This window comes from Saccostrea cucullata, unplaced genomic scaffold (assembly GCF_032062105.1).
Source record: "Saccostrea cucullata isolate Sc308-1 unplaced genomic scaffold, CSIRO_AGI_Scuc_v1 ctg4331, whole genome shotgun sequence".
Lineage (NCBI taxonomy): Eukaryota > Metazoa > Mollusca > Bivalvia > Ostreida > Ostreidae > Saccostrea > Saccostrea cuccullata.
In genome coordinates, this window is record NW_026931252.1 from 1 (window position 1) to 20,928 (window position 20,928).

The 20,928-nt window shown below is 32.7% G+C and overlaps 2 protein-coding genes across 2 annotated transcripts; both read left to right on the top strand.

Annotated features, from left to right (window-relative positions):
* Positions 1-2,808: 2,808 nt before the first annotated feature.
* Positions 2,809-10,779, top strand: LOC134231985 (uncharacterized). The gene is made up of 14 exons (XM_062713932.1): positions 2,809-2,957; positions 3,120-3,244; positions 4,744-4,888; positions 5,631-5,767; positions 6,131-6,266; positions 6,412-6,507; positions 6,796-6,935; positions 7,918-8,006; positions 8,920-9,004; positions 9,183-9,254; positions 9,950-10,045; positions 10,132-10,290; positions 10,476-10,571; positions 10,659-10,779. Exons 1-14 carry the CDS (start codon positions 2,831-2,833, stop codon positions 10,740-10,742), a joined length of 1,587 nt encoding a protein of 528 aa, XP_062569916.1. The 5' UTR covers positions 2,809-2,830; the 3' UTR covers positions 10,743-10,779.
* A 2,148-nt stretch (positions 10,780-12,927) lies between these two features.
* On the top strand, positions 12,928-17,555 carry LOC134231986 (mucin-2-like; the record flags this gene model as incomplete). The annotated part of the gene is made up of 10 exons (XM_062713933.1): positions 12,928-13,218; positions 14,188-14,515; positions 14,893-15,021; positions 15,127-15,270; positions 15,367-15,393; positions 15,828-15,938; positions 16,099-16,164; positions 16,519-16,638; positions 16,768-17,079; positions 17,431-17,555. Coding segments are annotated over 10 exons (1,653 nt in total), but the record flags the coding sequence as incomplete, so codon positions are not given.
* Positions 17,556-20,928: the final 3,373 nt, after the last annotated feature.

Sequence of the window (20,928 nt, forward strand, 5' to 3'; positions counted from 1 at the left end):
ATTCTCACAACGCTGCCCTACACTACACGGTCATTGAGAATGGAAGTGAGATACAGTTATTTGGACATTAGTTTTTAGAGGATTGTTACCAATACCAATACAATAATGTCCAAATAACTGTATCTCACTTCCATTCTCAATGACCGTGTAGTGTAGGGCAGCGTTGTGAGAATTCCATCGGCATCGAAAGCAAGTTTTTTAACTTGCCTAGATAGCCGAGCGGTCTAACGCGCTGTTCCTATACTGCTAGGAGACAGATTCCGTAGGTCGAGAGTTCAACCCCGGGCTGGGGCGGAAGTGAGTATCCTTGTAAAAGTGAATTTCTCTGTGCTTTCTATATTAATATTCCTTCACTTAGGGCAGTTATATTAGTTTAAGAGTTGTTGTAATTTGTGCTTTATATATATATATATATATATATATATATATATATATATACTGGATTCCGAAACTTCATAATAATCCTTACAAACGATTTAAGATACATAGCGGGTTCCAGTAAATGTTTAACCGAGCCTAGCTCTTTCTTTACTCCTCGGTTAGATATAAACAGTAGCGAAGGAGATACTTTAAGAATACTGTGCAACAATATATTCGAGAATTGGTGTAAATCAGATGGGATACTTAGATTCTAAGGAACTTTTGGATCATTTGACATCTCTCAAAAATCAACAGCTTAAAACGTACGTGACTTTTCAACTTTATGCACGACCACTCCTCACGATAAATTAATGTCCAGGCTTTTTGGTATTATTGACAGCTGGATTTTCAATATTTTTATTTTTAAAGAAAAAGGTTACCAAAAACCAACTGTAATTATATATATTTTTTAAATTTGATTTTACTGGACAAAATTAATGCAAAATTCTGAACCTTTTAACTATTATTCATTATTTACCCTCTTTTTAATTTAAACAATATTTTATTATGATTGAACATAACAGGATTGGACAGCAGGCATTGCCTATACAAGTCCTCTCCATAAAACAAAGGTCAGACTCATGTATACATGTACAACTAAATGTTATTTACTCACATATAGAGAGTAAAAGCACTGAAAACAAGACACTAAACGTGCACTATAGTAAAATCAGTGATAAATGATAAAATGTACATTTAAAGGAAGGAAGATTAGATTATACTATATAAGAAAGCTTATCTTTTTCTTCTACAGTCATTTCCTTTTGTGTACGCTGAGGGGAAAGTTTTTCAACAGTAGAGTTCGTTAAATAAGAGGGTAAACTAAAATGAAGTTGATTTCAGTTCCTTTTTTTTAAAAAATTTATTTCTTACCTGATGGTTTTCTTATTAAAAAAATTAACGGATGAATTTTTTGAAGTCTCATGAACAAACACTTAAAAACGGAGTTATTTGGTTGTTAGGCTATGATAAAAAAAACTCTAGTGATTATGAATTACATGTATACGTATAATGTACGTTCAAAATGAACAATTTTAAGCGATAGTTTGTGCATGTAAAATTTTAAAATATCTGTTTGTTTTTTTAAATCACATTTTCTTAAGTTGTAAGGGTAGAAGAGGTTTTTTTATTTCAAAAAAAAATAATTAAGTACAGACTTGCATATAATCAAGTATTAACGTTTAAGGAAAATATACACCTTTTTACATGATATAAACTTAGAGGTAAGATATCTGTCTTCCTTTTTTACTTTCCTTCCTTTAAGTCACAGTATGACAATGAAACAGGAAATGACGCACGTGTTCTATATGTTAGACGTGTGAATGGCCATAAGAATTTTGTTGATGAAATTTGATGAAATTTGTCAGGATATACACCTTTTTCCGGTAATGGGTTATAAACTTCTCAACATTAATTTTTTTTAACATTATAACGTTCCTTCATATGAATCCATCTTGAATCCCAGCAAAAAGGAAATAAGGTATGAACAACTCAAAAATAATTCTCTCTTTTTTCTTTGTGTTTCTTCACTAGATAACCTACCTTTTTGATTTAACAAAAAATTACGGGGGTTGTCATAGAAAAACGCGAACTTTTTGAATATTTCAAATACTATTCAACCAAAACTAATAATTTTTTGCATGTTGTTGGAAAATGATAATTTTGCTATTTTGACAAAATATTACAGGCCCTAAAAATTAAATTCATCACGTTTACCATTAAAGTTTTATTGAACACGACTTTTTCTAGCAATATGAAAATTTTGTGTTGAAATCTGTAGTATCTTCTTACAATCTTTCAAAATTTTCATTTCAAGAAAGTCATTGTGAAACAGAAGAAACAATCAAATATTACCATAACCTGAATGCGTTCTTTCTCGCCCGCGTGGCGCAGTGGTTAGAGCGTCTGCTCTAGAGTCGCGAAGTAAGGCGTCGATCCTTACGTTGCGGGTTCGAATCACACTGTGGGACGTGGAAACCGGTTCTTCGGATGAGACCTTATAAATCGAGGTCCCGTGTCGCAGTAGGTGCTGGCACGAAAAAGATCCCTCAGTGCCGAATATGGGACAAAATTTGTAGCTCTCCACAGGCAAGTGGTGGTGTCTCCATATGAGTGAAAAATTCTCGAGAGGGACGTTAAACAGCATACAATTAATCAATATATAAATGCTATTAGATGCTTCGGAAAAACAGTGAATTCTGCGCCCACAAATTCTACACAGTCAACATTTTTTGAATATCAAATGTCGCAAAGCAAAGTTTACTGTAACTACTTCATTATGTCACTTGGATGCTTGGTTTCATAATTCGAAGCAAATATCTCAGGATGAATCAGTTTCGGCTTATTTACAGATTTACATACATGTATATACACGTTTCTATCACATATATAATTTTTATAAGGAATACTGATGGGAGGGAGTTTTTCTTCCAAACCCACAACAGATTCGAAAGAGACAACCGAAAAAGATGCCAGAACACACAACTATATTGTAGGTCTTCTAAACAGAGAAGATGAAAATGATTCTGACGAACCAGGTAAGCTTTTTATTCTCAGTTTATATGTTGTTACCCATGCAATCTGATTAAAATAAAGATCTCTACATAGCGCAAAGCGCATTTGCACTATTAGAGATCTGTATTTTAATCAGATTGTTACTTATGACGTTTTCTCCCAAAAACGACTTTGTTACTAATTAGAAACATCAGAAGAGGATTTTCCAATATCTTTGGACCTTAGAGATTTTGAGGACCCGTTTCCTTTTGAAAATCTTGTGTTTGAGGGAGGCGGAGCTAAAGGCGTGGCTTATCCAGGGGCTATCCAGGTATAAACATTTAGTGCATTAATATATATCATAAAATGATTTGTTTTACATAGATAAAAATTATGAACAAGCTTTTCAATAGAGTAACAATTTCCAGAGCAAAAGATTTTTGAAAAATAATAATTGAAATTCGCTGTATCGGAACAATGAAACACATGTATATGGAGTGTAATAAATCAGAATAAGTAAAGTGGACTGAAATAGGTTTTGAATCACCCAATGAAGTCATTTTATGTGCAGCCAATCAGAGTTGACATTTTAGCCAACCAAATGTTAAGAATTATTAACCAATTAGCACTTTAACGAACAGAGGCAAAATAGTATAAATTCAGGGATCAATCCAGCTTCGGTTACTCTTGGTGTAACTCTTTGTAGGGGTTAGGTGACTTAGGGAGGTACTTCGGCTGTGTCGGGAAACAACAGAATTGTTAATCAGACCACTCAGCAAAGGGACCTAGTTCCCTAGTGTCTTTTTGACTAGCTATGGTGTCTCGGTGACTTTAACTTGCGTCTAACCAAAAGTAATAGTGTCCTGTTGATAGCTATGGTGTCTTGGTAACTTAGATTGTGTTTGTGTTTCTTAAGGTGTATCTGTGACTTTATGATTTTTAGGGTGTGTTTTAGGTAGTTACAGACTGTGTCGGGAAACAACAGGACTGTTAGTCAAACCACTTAGTCTGCAGCTACAGGGATATTGTAAAAGGTTTGATCATTGATTTGATAAGTTAATAGTGATTCTTTTTGTTATAGTTCGTTATTGTTTAGTTTGACAATCATTATTCAGATAGAACCAAGGAAAACGTATATATATAGTGAATTTCAGTCAGTTACTTTTTTTAGTGCCATTGAAGCTATTGAAGTTTGTTTTGATTTTATATTATAAACGTGATTCTTAGGAAGGAAACCTAAGCGAACCCAATTGATAATCATTTGTACATTGTAAAAACGTTACAGGAGATAACGAGCTAAAAAATCTATTAAACAATAGCAATCAGGAACAGAATAAACACGAACCTCCGAAACATCAGAGATGAGATGAGGTGCCATGGAGGAGTGAGCACCCCCTGTCGACCAGTCACACCCGCTCCTTGTCATGATCTGGGAATGACAGTAAAATCCGATGATATTTTAGTGTGTAAATAACGGTCTAACAATTTGTATAAAACACGTCTTATATCATCTGACTAACATGTTTTAAATATACATTTATGACATATAAAAAGTATTACGTTGATATCAAAGTCAACAAACCAACGCCTTTGCAATACAATACATCAATATTAATTAACACACTCACACACAAAAAAAAAACGAAAGCAGAAAGGGTATTTGAAAATGTTTGAAATGAAAATAAGACTCGTTCATTTATATCGTTTTCATTTGCAGCTATTCCATGAAGGAAAGAATAATTCTAGTATCGAGCAATAAAATTACAATCATTTAAACAGGTAGGATTTTGCCAGAGGATGATTCAAAATGAGCAATTGCTTTGATTTCAGGCCTTGGAAGAACTAGGGCTGATAAAGCAAATTAAACGCTTTGCTGGAACAAGTGTTGGTTCAATGACTGCTTGCATGGTAGCCCTTGGATACAATTCCACGAAAATAAAAGAAGTTTTGGAGAAAGATTTCAGAACGTTCTATGGTATGTATCATCACAAGAAATATGAGATTTGTTCAATAATTAATACCAAAGCTCATAATTTTTTTAAAGCACAAAAATGGTTTCTTTATATACCGGGTACATGTATCTAACCCTTCATAATACCTTAGGATATATTCTTGAGAAGTGAAATAGATGAGGCATATTTAAAAAAAGACTACTCAGAAATACGGACCAGACCTCCTTTTTATCTAAATATCGTATAATTTAATCTTGAACAATGAAATAAGTGGAGATAACGAACAGTATTCGAGCTCAGAAGTCCATTAAATATTACAAAAAAGGAGCGGAGCAAACACGGACCTTCACATTAGAGATGGGATCAGGTGCAATGGAGGACTAAGCATCCCCTGCCGAACTGCCACACCCGCCCTGTGTTCCTTGTCATGATCAGGAAATAATGGAAAAAATTTAGGGACAACTCAGTGTACATAATGGTCTAACAATCAATATGAAATTATTATTCTGTTAATAAAATAGCTTGTTTCGTATGATTATATTGGATAAGGTAAACATGTACATTTGTAAACTGAAATTCGAGCTCTTTATTATATTAAGAAATATGCTAAAACAACATTACCTGATGATTTTTTTAAAGATTAGAAATACTTGCATTTCTATCATTGTCACAACCTTTCACTAAAATAAGATATTAAATTTGTTTACATTAGACTAACCTTAGTAATAACATGAATAACTATAACTATATCTTTTTTATTTTTAGATGCAAGATTAGGACGATTAAGTCTTATACCAAATATGTTGTTCCATCTGGGATGGCAGCCAATGAACACATTATATGAATTTTTTGGAGATCTTGTTGCGGAAAAGCTTGGGAATAAAGATGCTACCTTTAAAGATGTCAGTTCTCAATATATTAATGGAAACACCTGATGTGATCTGATAGTGCATGCATCTTACTTTTGTTCTTTTAAAATTAATATCATTTACTCTTTGTAAGACATGAATTGATATTTGGCCTAGAACCATATGCAGAGCTTTTTTGGGGATTATTTTTACGATCTTTTGGAATCCAGATCATGTTTTGTAATTCAAATTCAATTTAAAAGTGGCAAATTATTTATAAGATAATTTTCCTTTGAAGAGAAAAAAATCAGCTTAGATTTCCACTTGTACATTATTTTGCTTTGATTAATGTATTTTGTTAAACTAGTGGTAAAGTATAGTTTTTGATTTACTCATTTTATAAAGAATTTTCTACAGTTGTACACAAAAACTGGGAAGGAGCTTTGTATCGTGGTAATGAATGTAAACAATATGGAGGAAGAGTACTTCCACCTTAAAACAACTCCCAATGTTCCTCTCAGAATGGCTATGCGCATGTCAGCCAGCTTGCCAGGTCAGAAACACTTCGTTTCCATAAAGACCTAGGGTTCAGAATTTTAACTTTCATAGGCGAACAATTTGTAGTCACAAAATTTAGCTTTAACTAATTATATTATTAAATATGGCTGATATAATCTTTGTATGTGGATCTATTGTAGGATTGATGCAACCCGTTCAATATGTAATATCCGGCCAAAAAAATCTCTATATAGACGGAGGAGTTCTGGTTAACTATCCCATTTCGTGTTTTGATGGTATGAGTGAATTTCATTTTACAAATAACTTCAAATTAAAGCATATGATATTGAGATTTCAGCTCATTTGAAATGAAACTAAAAAATGAGTAACATCTCCTTGCAAATAAATTGCTAGAATGTATTTTTCAAAATATTATTAATTTATAGTTAACTTTAATATTTGTACAATAATAATGTTGGTGTGTAATTAAAAAGATATTACGGCATTTCTAACATGAAACAGAGAGAGAGAGAGAATTTTTGTTTTGATCTTTAATTTATGATATATTATATATTCTATACAAGGGTGGTGGTTATCAATGAAGAAAGAAGATACATTTTTCAAAAGGTTACAACCTATGGAGAAAGTTCATTATATTATGGATAAAAGACAGAGGTTTGCTCGGGATGAATTGACAGCCTCAAAAACTTTGGGTTTTGTATTGGTGAGATTTTATATCACACAGCTTTTCTGTCACAGAGGTTCTTAGGAAGATCTTTAAAGATTTATTTTTTCTATTTATTTCAATGTAAAACTTGGATTCCCTATTGTGACCCTGCTCCACCCCTGGGGTCATAATTTGAACAATCCAGAATCTACACGACATCAGAATGTTTCCATATAAGTTCATCTTTTCTGGTCCAGTGGTTCTTGAGAAGATTTTTCAAGTTTTTTTTTTTATTAGTATATATTTCAATGTAAAACTTGGATCCGCTATTGTGGCCCCGCTCTACCCCTGGTGTCATAATTTGAACAATTTAGAATCTACTAGTATACAAGGTTAACCCTAGGATGCTTGCACACAAGTTTCAGCTTCTTTGACCCGGTTTTTCTTGAGGAGAAGATATTTAAAGTTTTTTCTATATATTTCAATGTAAAAGTTGAATTCCCTATTTTGGCCCCGCCCTATCCCCAGGGGTCATAATTTAAATTATTTAGAATTTACTCAACCCCAGGATGCTTTCACGTAAGTTTCAGCTTTTCAGGCCCAGTGGTTCTTGAGAAAAAAAAATTTTAATGACCCCACCTATTTTTGTCTTTTCTTGATTATCACATCTTGGAACGAGACTTGGGCCGATAAGCATTTCTACAACTTAAACTTCTCTTTACCCAAGGATGCTTTGTATTTAGTTTGATAAAAATTAGCAAAGTGGTTCTTTAGAAGAAATTGAAAATGTGAAAAGTTTACAGACAACGGGTCATCAGGAAAGCTCACTTGAGGTTTTAGCTCAAATGAGCTAAAATATACATCAAAAAAATAAGATATATACATGTATAAAATTCATGATATACATGTACAAGATCCAATGACTCAAGAAAAAAAACGAAAAATAGAGCATGAAAGTATTTCTTATTCTATAAAGATTTTATAATCCACTTTCAGTATTTTTTAAAAATTAAAATAAGATTTTAATTACGACTTTCAGTATAGTGATAATGAACAGCAGAGCTTCAGAGACGTGTACGAGAGTAGAGAAAACAGACGAGTAGTGTACCCCGATACAAAAATGGGCAGGTATATATCTAGCTGCAATAATGTAGCCCTCTCCCTTTTATTTTTTTATTTTATTTTTTTTTTTTTTGGGAGAGGGCTACAACTCCTTAGGATCTTCCTGATGGTGCAGCTGCGGGTGTGATTCGCTCCCGCACGGATTTCGGCTCAAATTATCAGTAAATGGCTATTTAATTAACATTTCTTACCTTGACTCCAAATAAGTAGTCATCCAAGACGTAAATCAATGCAAAAATATACAGAACGATCCCTATATCGCTTATTTTTCGTGTATGTCAACATCACAACTCGAATTTATCCGCCATGTTTACTGACCTTGATAGATTGTATTTTGGGACAGCCAATGAGAATTTAGGTTCTATAGGAGCGGATCTTTTTGGAATTCCCTTATTTTAAGCATAAATATCGCTGCTTGCATAAAAATAACACTTAAAATGGTTTTATATACCTATGTTTTTGTGATGAAATTCAGCACAATCATTTATAAACACCGATAATTGCTTTATTCAGTTGTTCTAAATTTCAAGCGAAAGTCTCATTACGTCACGCGTGAACTGTCATGGCTGCTGAAGTAAACTACCAGGAAACTTGCAGAGTTATTTTACAAGTTTTTCGCATTTAACGGGATATGTTGTTGACAGTGAATAAAAATTTCGTCTTATTAGAAGTAAGTTGAATGTAAAAATAATTTATTTTGCCTGCAGTCGCTCATATTAAAAAAAAATATTTGCACCATTACGGAGATGCGATGGAATTGTAGCCCTCTCCAGAAAACATCAGATAAAAAAAAAATCGGAGAGGGCTACATTATTGCAGCTAGTATATATCATTTTTATCTCAGAGTTTACTAATGTAAAATTTCAATAGTCTTTACTTTCAAAATGTGGACTCAATTGTCTGAATTTTTTGTTAACAGACAAGCTGCACAAAGAATGAAAAAAGAAATGAAGCTGAGAAAAGAACACGTGCTTGTAAAAGACGCCATTAATAAATTTTTAGAGGTGAAAGTATATTTTCTTAATTTTTTAAATCCATCAATCTGCATGATTTTTTAAGGCGTTATCTTTCATTTATTTAATTTTTGGCTTTGTGGAAAGAAATTTTAAAATATAAAAGAAATAATTCGTAATCTTTACAGAGAATATAATGGTAAATAACTATATACTACTATTTCTTAAGCTTTCATCGAAATTTGACGAGAACAGCGATGAGACTATAAGTAAGGATGAGCTGGCAGCTATCTTAAATGACGTAAGCAATTTAAAGCCTCTCCATAATCTCTTTCTAATCTCCCAAAATATTACCCGGTTACTGTATATAAAAAACACAGAGATACTAATGTATGAAAACTTTGTTACAGTTAAAAAAATCTGTAACAGTAGTTTATCATAACATTTTTTTATGAGTTGGACTGAAAAACATTGTGTAAGATATACGAGTTTCTCAATTTCTCACTTGCAAATGTCTGATAGTTAAAGAAAATAATCCTCCACTTTTTTTTAGATCTAGAGACTAAATACCTCTCAATTTCTGTATCAATATTGTAGATATTAGATTTAATAAATGAATGAGCTGGTTTTAGGAGAACTAGAAGTATTTAAGTATGAAATATATGGAGATCACGAACAGTATTCAAACTCCAAAGTCCATTAAACAATACAAAACAGGAGCAGAACATACAAACACGCACCTCCAAAACATCGGAGGTGGGATCAAGTGCCATGTAGCAGTGAACATTCCCTGCCGACTAGTACTGGTCACACTATGAACTATGGTAACTATGATTAACTATAGTAAATTTTTGCTGGAGTGTCTTTACAGATTTTGTTAGAAATATAATAAAGTGAATATTTCTTTTCATGTCACTCATTCTTTACTTACAAAAGGATTAAAATAAGGTACACTTTATGAGATTATTACTGAAGCTACATGTTTGTGTTTCATAGAAAAGTTTCACTGAAAGTGAAAAAGAACACCTTTTTGGAAAAGGTGTCACTGTGGAGGATGTTCTTAATCGCTTGGATAAAGATGGAAATGGCAAGGTATGCCTTTGGTCCATTTTTGGCAAAATCATTATTTTTCAAGGCGATGTCCACACATATCATCCTCAACTTTTAATGCATTTTAGTTGAATTTTCGTGAAGTCGTCATGTTCATTGAGGAAAATGGATTTTCAATAGTAAATTGCAGCCACGGGTTTAAAAGAGAGGAAGTGACGACATTGCTGACTCTTGTTCAGGCAATTTATACAGGACTATCTTGTAACGTCACGCAAGTGGGAATCAGTGTAAGTATTTTTTGAGTGCTTACAGAATTCTGCAAAGAAATATCTATATGGTAAGACTGCAACTCTCAATCATTTACACAGTTTGGGCTTATTTAAAATTGATTTTACAAAAAATTACTGTTGTCAAAACCTTTATGATATTTTTAATATTTACTATCTTGGCTAACGATTTTGTATTCCGTCAGTCAGCAGATGTGTCTAGAACAGTTGGCATCAATACTCATTATGTAGGGACAACGGTCTTTGACTACGAAAAGGAAGATGTGGACTTTCTTAACAAGGTAAAGGCGTCCTAATCCTTTCTGAATCATTAAAATCGAGACATGATAAGCTAAAAGCACCAGACTCGTATGTAAAATTTTTTTTAGGAATCCTATAGATCTACCATGACATTCTTGAAACATTTTGCTGAAACAAAGATGAAGTCTCGGAGGGAAAAAGAAGAACAGTAAAATGCATTTACCTGTGTATTACATTGTCTTTTAAAAATAAAATATTTTGGAAGCGGACTTAATTCTTTTTAAATTAATTTTTTTTAACATGTTCAACAACATTTATAAAATTGTAATTGATTTAAGAAGTTTGACATTATTTCTGCTCTGTCTGTCCTCCATAATTAAAATGTGACCATCCCATTCTTTTCTTTTCTCGTTGTATGTTTATTGTTTTACCTTGTACATATGTATAAGACTTTCATTTATGCTCTTGTAAATGTATCATATATTTATTTTTTTTCATCGTATTTATATACTATACCTCATGTAGCTATTATTGAAATAAATGAACTTGAACTTGCAAATACATGTTCAAAACTTTTCATTGCACTTTAAAGTACTAATATGTACAGTATTTATTATCATAATAGCCCAATGTGTGTTTCATATGAAACAAAATTGATTCTGGAGAGGAGTTTTCCAGTAATGAAAGTTGAAAGAAAGAAATTAAAAATACTTATCATGTACAATATACTATGCCTTTTAAGTGGCGAATATTTACAAATACAAACGAAGATACACTATTATCATAGATCATACACCGGTGAAGGGTTTGAAATTTTGAAGGCCAGGGTTTGAACCGAACACCTTCCAATCATGGAACAAGCGCACTACCGAAATTTCTTTTTCTATACTTTAATTTGAAATGATTGGTTCATGACAAGGAGCACACAGCGGGGGGGACCGGTCAGAAGTGGATGTTCACTCCTACATGGTACCTGATCCCACCTCTGATGTTTTGGATGTTTGCTCTGCTTCAATTTTGTATTGTTTAATGGACTTTTGAGCTTGAATATTATTCGTTATCTCCATATATTTCATGGCATAAAAATGATTTTCCCCTCCAATTACTGTAAACCAACTTTCATTCGCGACGGCTTTATTTTGCGGTTTACTGGGGGATAAACTACTTCGCGACGATTAGTTTTCGCGATCAAGCCTTTATTGAATCTGTTGTTGATAGAAAGAGTGACGTTAAGGACCGGTTTGCGACGAGAAATATTCGCGATGATGAGGCTCTCACGGACCTCGTGAAAATTTCTCGCACGCGAATAAAAGTTGGTTTAGGGTAAGTCAATGTTTGCCTATGATATTGATTAAAATCTTGACCTAAAAGTGATTTTTCGTTTGACTTCCTCTTGAACACTTTTCTATCTTCGTTAAAAAAAAAAAGATATAATATTTCCTGAAAAGAAAATTGAATTTATTCTTTATATATTAAACTAAAAAAGAATTAAGTTTGAAATCAATTGTTTATCAAAGAACAACACTTTCCATTTTTATTATGTTTTTTCTTTAGTTTTCATGAGTCACTTTCAATGCCAATGTCTTTGTCAAATACCTGTTGATAGCTAATATGAAAATAAAAAAGAATGGAAAATTGTCACTGAATCGATACTTCATCAAATTATATAATATGGTTTGGATCCAATACCTTAGATAAATGTAGTTCCAAACGTTTAATATTTTTTTTTTTGAAAACCCGCAACCGCAACAGATTTATAATCATTTCTACATGTTACATACACTTACAGTTGTGCAAAGTCGTCTTAAAATGTACATGAATGAAATTTTTAGAAAGGTTTACAGTTATCATGACCTTATATTAACGTATATTCTTATCATAAACTGACCTTTAAATTGGTGATAAACAAAGGAGACTATGACCGGAATAAGTGGAATAATATTTCTAATAATAACCATTCTGGGTATTATCCAGCAGTGTTACACGCATACATTGCCTCGCCGATCACAGGGTTTGTACCATCATCATTGATAGTAGTCACTGTCGAGTAGAATTTCATCTTTCATCTGATTTATATCTTGATGTCTTAATGACACAGGTCAATTTTAGGAAGAATCTCCAGCAACACAAAAAGTTAATATTTGTTTAACCTCTAGTAAAAATTTTTTACCCTTGAATTTTCTCATCCGGCCAGTCAGATATATGCTGAAATTTTCTAGAAAAAAAACCCCAGCATTCTGCCTACCGACCATTTTTTACTCCGAATCTGGAGAATGCACACAAACGCCATTTTAAACATGGCCTCATCATCTTGAAATTGAACGTATATATGTTATTTTATGAAAATAATATACACATAATATAATTTTATGAAAAAATTATTAACAACTCTGAAAAAAATGTCATTTTAACCCTCAACGAATCAAATTGTCGACCCTAAAATCAAAAAGATTTTCAGCATGTCAAGCAGCGCCAGCAGACATTCTGTTTCTACTGGATTCCTCCGGAAGTGAGGGATCTTATAACTTCGAACTTCAGAAGAATTTTGTGTCCAAGTTTGTCACATTTTTGAATATCGGACCATATGACGCTCAGGTTTCTGTGGGAACATTCTCCACAATCGCTAGGAGCTTCATTCGACTCAACTCCTATCACGACCAATACAGCCTTCTAAATGCCATTGCGGGGGTAAGTAATAGATGCTAGTATATTTTCTTTCCATTTTGAGCTCTTCTTTTTGTAGCCCATCTGTATTTGAAGCAAAGGTGTAATTTTTGCTATAGATCGAAAAATGTTACATCCGAAAAAAAATTGCTAAAAATAAAACACAATTATGTTTTTTGCTGAAATGAATAGAAATATCTAACAGTATATAAGCTCAAATAATTAAAAAAGAAGACCAGATTAAATACCTACCTCTACAATACATCAGGGGTGGGATCAGGTGCCATGGAGGAGTGAACATCCTCTGCCGATCGGTTAAACCCACCGTGTGCCCTTTATCATGATCGGGAAAAGGAGAATCCGTCGACAATTCATTGTGTAAATAATGGCCTTAAAATTAGTATGGAAAACGTTCATCACAATTTGACTGAATGATAGTTTTTATTATTTGCTGTCAATTGCAAGATGATTTTATCGACCATGGAATTTGTAAAATGATGGTTTTAAACGAGATCGTTGATGTTCTTGTTTCATTAGCTTGTTTGTCAATAACTTTCCTCATTTTGAATTTTTTCAAGCATAGGGCATGCTCTTGTGTATCAAAATAAACTGAGAAATTCAAGACCAATATGCAGATGGAAATAGTTCATTGCTACATCGGTAAGGAAAGTTGATGATTGAAAAGTTATCTATCATGTCTACCTTCCTCTTTGATACACAACATTATTTTGCAAGTACGATCAATTAAATTCTAAACTGATGCAGGCTACTGACAAATGAGTTGATTTCATATGACTTTTAACAATATAGTTTGCAACTGAGTAAGGTAATTGCTTTTATACCTCTCGCTTACCTGGTCAATACAAGAAGTTTACAGTAAGATACCTGGTCGATAGGGAATCTGTATTCCTCCTTGGTAAATTATGCCATATGGTGCTGATACCAGCGGTTCAATATCCGTGAAACTCTTATTTACGTTTTATTTTCTGACAGATACCATATACAGCCGGTGGAACAAACACCCATTTTGCTTTGGATATGGCTGAGCATTACACATTCACGTCAGAAAATGGCGACCGCCCTCAAGCTCCAAACATTGTCTATATTCTGACAGACGGACAATCCAATAATATTTATCTGACACACCAGGCAGCACAGCATCTCAAAGGCACCGGGGCTAAGGTGTTTGCCATTGGAATCGGACATGTATCTACGAGTGAATTGACTGACATTGCAACGGATCATGAGCACGTGTTTACTGTTGACAGTTTTTCTGACCTCCCATCAATACAGCACCTAGTGCAGGCAACGTATTGTGATGGTAACTTATTTTACGTGTTTTTCAGAACAAGAATTAAGAAAATTGAAATCATGAATCAAATCATTTTTAAAGATATACTAAGAATCTGATGTATTAGCAGTTTCAAAGTTAAATATATGCCTGAACTGGATTTATATCATAATTTTACTCTCAATGCTAATTTCAGATGAGAAGCGATGATCTTCCTCTTACACATATATACTAAGTAGAATACCTGTCATTTTACCTTTAAACAAATACTCTTGTATCCGCCATTTGATTTTTCCTCTTGCAATATTTTCTACTCAATTATTTTACGTGTCAAGAAAAAAACGTGTGGTTGCCAATTTATTGTGTAGATTTCTGCTGTTTTATTTTTTGGTTTTCTTACATTTCAGTTATTAATGGAACATTGTGCATCGACAAGATTTCGAGTTGTTATAAGTTTTCAAAGAGCACATGCTTGGATCCTTCTTACGTAGCGTTTATGCAAATGAACTGTCCTGACTATTGCGGATTTTGTCAGTGTGGGTGTTGTAGCAATATCTATTAATGAATAAATGATTTTAAACATATGAAATTAAATAAACTTATTCATTATGTTTGTAGATATTTTTTCTTTTTATTTTGAGTTCACACACCAGTTCCACCAACAAAACAAATGACAACCATTCAAACAACTAAATCAATTTCATTTTTACCAATGACAACAACCACTCTACCTTTAAATACAAATAAACCGACAACGTCGACGATAAAAACATCAACATTAAAGGGTAAGACAAAATGTTGTAATGATTGATATGTGTTCAAATAATTTTTATTGATATTAAAGCATTTTATAATTTCCTCATCTTCATTTTTAACTTTAGGACCTGTCCCACAACACATCTCAGAAGGTGAATCATGATATCTAGTTATCACGTAGAAATAAGATAGATCAAAGGAGATTTTACTGAAATAAAGAATATGGACACATCTTATCTGACTTTGCAAGAATATGGGCGCTCATGAAAGACAAAAAAAAATGAATTTTTAAAAGTTAATTTTAATAACATTCAAATGATATGCCAAGGTCATATTTCAAATGATAATGTTTTGATTAGCTGAATAAAATTGTCTTGAAATATGTCTAAATGAGTGTTTTAGTACAAAATGTTATTAACATTCATTCAGAATTAGAAAGATGAAATCATGAATATATATATATATATATATATATATATATATATATATATATATATATATATATATATATATATATATATATATGTTATATTTTAAACCACAGAGAACAAGAACTTTTTAAAATGTGTTTTTTCCCTGATATCAGGACCATGCGTCGACAAGATTTCAAACTGTGCTGCCTATGGAGACACAGTCTGCACTAATTACAGACTTTGGGCAATAGAAAACTGTGCTAGATTCTGTATATTTTGTCATGGTTTGTACCCGATTAGTCTAATTATTTCTTTACGAAAGATTTCATATTTTTAACCATGCGAACTCTTCGGAGGATTTTTTTAAATCAAACCTAAGAAAGAGTTTCATCTTTTGTCTTTATAAGGAAAAGTTTTCTTTCAAATATTCTTTTTCATTTGAAGACAAAATTACGACACCAACAATACAAACATCAATCAAGACCACGATAGCACCTTCAACTACACAGAGTAAGTACTCAGACATTTAACATATAATATTGTCGAACTGTTCACAGAAGTTTGACATTCAGGATGCGGAAACGTGATGCAAGACGAATGGCAGCGATTGAAATCTTTACAGTTCCATTTCTACTTGTTTTCTCTGTGATAACATCCTTGAAAGTTAGGTGGGTTGATTTCTTGATAATTCGACAGCAATGTATATTTCTCAGGGAATTTCCATATCTGTTACTACTGAATGAATTCATCTGCGGATCGTTTAAACGTTACAAATCCATAACTATTTACACTAGTCTTATTAATAAACATTTGACTTTGATTTTGGGGGAAATTTTGCTTTTTAAATGCAAGGTAATTTTTCAGGAGTTTATGATGTCTGTGAGGACAAAATTGCCAGATGCAGTACATATGGAACAGATATCTGTGCCAAATACGCATCCTGGGCAGCAATTCAATGTCCAAAGTTCTGTCGGTTTTGCAACTGTACGTACATGTACATTTTATTCCAAAATGCTATTTAGAGGTTAAAGAAATCAATGCGGCGAAACGTGTCCTTTTTCACGGAGGAAATCATTGTATTTTTCGCAATGAATCCTTTTTTCTTCCTTTTAGCTTCAACCAACTCAACTATGAGCAACACAATACCACCAACATCTGACACGTCTACTTCAACGACAATCTCACTACAATCTTCTAGAACAGATTTTACGAATTTCACAATCTCAAATAAAACAATATCCACGACAGCCACAAAACAAACCACCTCTACCTTGTCGCAATCAACCTCAGCCTCAACTCAGTACACCACAGACGTACCACCATCAACAACCTCGATACCACCATCGTCACCACTGGACACAAAAACCTCCCTTCTATCAACGACTAATCCCTGCCGAAACGTCAGAAACGACTGTGCTGATCTTGGTCTTATAGTTTGTTTTACAGACCAAACTTACGCCGAGGAAAATTGTGCACTGTTTTGTAATTTTTGTAATCGTAGGTATATTTCAAAAGATTTTTAAAATATATATTAGAGATGTAATATTGAATGCTGCAGACAGAATTATATCTAGTCTTGCTAAGGAACCTATTGTACCTATTGTCAAGTTATTGGTGGTATTCCTTAGTAATCATAGTACAGTAACTGAGTGTTTTATTTTAATGTTTTAATGCTCTTTTGTGCTGTTTGCATTCAAAAAAGTTATTTTTTACTTACTGATTTAAATGCTTCCTAACAAAGATACAAATTATATCCATGTTCTTCTACACCTGTAGCAATAACGGAACCTGTGACAAGTACTCCAACAATTACACGGGACTCCAGTGAACAAAGTCCCCAGACAACATCAAATCTGATTGGTGTTACCAGTTCAGTATATTCCTCAACAATGAGTGAGTAATGGGATTTATTATACACCTTGCTTCTTTGTCATTTCAAGTGATTTATTTTTTTTATTCAGATCGACCTGTTTTAAAACAATTTTTTGCCCTTCACAACTAGGTGTCATTTGCTGTTCATTTATTGTATTTGGTGTTTTAAAAAGTTTCATTTGTCAATACGTGTTTGAAAAAAAGAATGCTCAAGATATATATCTCAGAATCTTTTTTTGTTTTTCAGCTACCAATCCAAAAATTATCATTATTGGTTGATAACACAATTGTACAAAAGGGGTAAAGCAGTTGTCAAGTTTTGTAAGAATCTAATAAATTACACAAGAGCAGTTTTATTTACTTTTTCATCAGAATGTTACGTTTAAAATATTCTTCATTTAAAAATTTGTTTAATTATATTTTTGCGGTAAGCCTTTGATGAAAACTACTAAACTTATTGAATGACAAAAAAAAATGTCAAATGCATGTTTTGCTTCTTTAAACTTAATATTTTTAAAAGATATTTTCATTGTTTTAAAGATTGGAACTAATTTTCGCAACAAATAATTCTACCATGTTGTTGAACTCCACAAGCAGATTGACAAATCATTTGATTGGATCAGGAAGAAAACTGATGCCTACATTCCTATCTCTGAAAAGTTAAATTTAAAAGAAGCGTAGCAAGCATTTGGGTTCAACAATGTGGTGGGGGTGTTTCTCGCAAAATTTAATTTAGGCCTTTGTAAAGATAATTTGACACACCTATAATTCATTTAAATATCTTTACTTAATTCCAGACGATTTTTTAAAAAAAAGGAATTTGAATCAATTTAAGATAGGAATTAATATCAAAGTCAACCTGTGTGTGTTAGTACTTTTTTAAACAGAGCAACAGTCCATGTATAAGTGAAGATCACATAAATCATTGATGGGTTGAATGGGTTGAACATATCACTGATTTAAAAGTTTCTCTCTCTCTCTCTCTCTCTCTCTCTCTCTCTCTCTCTCTCTCTCTCTCTCTAGATACTTTGCATCCATAAATTTAATAAATAATATGAATTGATAAAATTTATCACTGAAGTCAATGCTGACTGACGTTTTTCATACTAGCTGTCAGTCCATTATTTATACACTTAATTGACGATGGATTTTTCTGTTATTTCTCGATCAAGACAAGGAGCACATTGCGGGTTTGACCTGTCGCCAGGGGATGCTCACTCCTCCTGATCCCACTTCTGATGTTTTGGAGGTTCGTGTTTGCTCTGCTCGTATTTTCTATTGATTTTTGGACTTTTGATCTTGAACATTGTTTGTTATCTCCATATGTTTCAATTGAATACATGTGAATACGTGGTGATGTAACTTATCGGTAGGGGATGCCCTTTTCACCATGGCACCTGATCCCACCTCTGATGCCTTTTTGCTCTGCTCTCGATTTGTTTTGTTGAACTGAACTTTGATCGTGAATTCTGTTCGTTATCTTCACATTTCATTAATTCAATTGAATAGAGAAATAATTGAATTGTTGTGTGCAATAACTAATTTTTTAAAAAACAGTTATTCACTTCAAAATAACAGTTCTACAATGTCTGTGCAAATTAATCAAATCTCTTCAGTAATGAAAGAAACAGTTGTGATTTATTTTAATAATCACATATATCTTATTAATTAAAAGAAAGAAAATTCATTAATATCAAAAATCAATTTATTAAATCTTAAAATTAATTTAAGCAAAGGAATTAATGCATGCAAAGTTTAGTACATTATGTTGTAAATTATGCATATCTTTTACAAGTATAAAAAATTCATTAATTGAATTGAATTGGTGCAAGAATTAAATTATTAATGGATTTTTCAAAGTGTATTGACGAATTCCAGTTTAGCTCTACTGGTCAGAGACCAGAAGAGCTTATGCGATAGTAATGCGTCCGTCGTCCGTCCGTCTGTCTGTCCGTCTGTAAACAATTTTTCAAAATGCTACTCCTCCTACAGTTTTGGTCTGATTTTAATATAACTTGGCACACAAGTAGACTACACTAAGATACATATTTCTGTATATCGGTTTTTGATTTCGATGAACGGTGTTGCCGTTATTACTAAAAATAGAATTTTTTGTGAAAATCATTCAAAATGCTATTCCTCCTACAGTTTTGGTCAGATTTCACTATAACTTGGCACACAAGTAGATTACACAAAGATACATAATTCTATGTATCAGTTTTTTGATTTCGATGAACGATGTTGCCGTTGTTACTAAAAATAGAAAAATTTGTGAAAATCATTCAAAATGCTACTCCTCCTACAGTTTAAATCTGATTTCAATATAACGTGGCACACAAGTAGACTACATAAAGATACATAATTCTTTGTAGCGGTTTTTGAGTTCGATGAACGATGTTGCCATTGTCACTAAAAATAGAATTTTAAAAAAATACTTTCAAAATGCTACTCTTCCTACAGTTTTGGTCTGATTTTATTATAACTTGGCACACAAGTAGACTACACTAAGATACATAATTCTGTGTATTGGTTTTTGATTTCAAAGAACGGTGTTGCCGTTGTTACTAAAAATAGAAATTTCTGTGAAAAACATTTAAAATGCTACTCCTCCTACAGTTTTGGTCTGATTTCAATATAACTTGGCACACAAGTAGACTACACTAAGATACATAATTCTGTATATAGGTTTTTGTTTCAATAAACGGTGTTGCTGTTGTTACTTAAAAAAGAAATTTCTTTGAAATACTTTTAAAATGCTACTCCTCCTACAGTTTTGGTCTGACTTCAATATAACTTGGCACACAAGTAGACTACACTAAGATACATAATTCTGTGTATCTGTTTTTGTCATTATTCTATTCATTGCTTTTGTAAAGTTTTATATCCCAACTGCTACTTTTCTCTTTCTTTATTATAAGTACAAACCAGTAGAGCTTCAGTCTCAACAGAGACTTCTGGTTTAATATCATGATAATTTGGCATTTCATATATTACATATGTATATAAAAAAATATTTGAAATAAATGGAGATATCGAACAATATTCAATCTCAAAAGTCAATTTAACAAATCAAATTTAGAGCAGAGCAAACACAGACATCCAAAACATTCAATTTGGGATCAGGTGCCATGGAGGAGTGGGAATCCCCTGTCGATCGGTCATATAAATGACGGAAAAATCCGTCGACAATATGGTCTAACAGTCAATATGAAAAACCTTGTATGTGCTGACAAGGTCATCGTATCGACCATGGAACTTACGAAATGATAACTTTGAACGAAACTGCTGATATTCCTTTTTATCGACTTGCCTGTCAATAACCTTCACCGTTTTAGAAATTGTTTTAAAATACGTAGAGCATGCTCTTGCGTATCTAATCAACTGAGAGATATAAACCCCATA

Excerpts from the sequence above, each read along its gene's own strand:
- LOC134231985 (XM_062713932.1), top strand. The coding sequence starts at position 2,831 with ATGGGAGGGAGTTTTTCTTCCAAACCCACAACAGATTCGAAAGAGACA. Across the intron at positions 3,245-4,743 it reads CTTATCCAGGGGCTATCCAG|GCCTTGGAAGAACTAGGGCT; the intron begins GTATAAACATTT and ends CTTTGATTTCAG. Across the intron at positions 8,007-8,919 it reads CCCGATACAAAAATGGGCAG|ACAAGCTGCACAAAGAATGA; the intron begins GTATATATCTAG and ends TTTTGTTAACAG.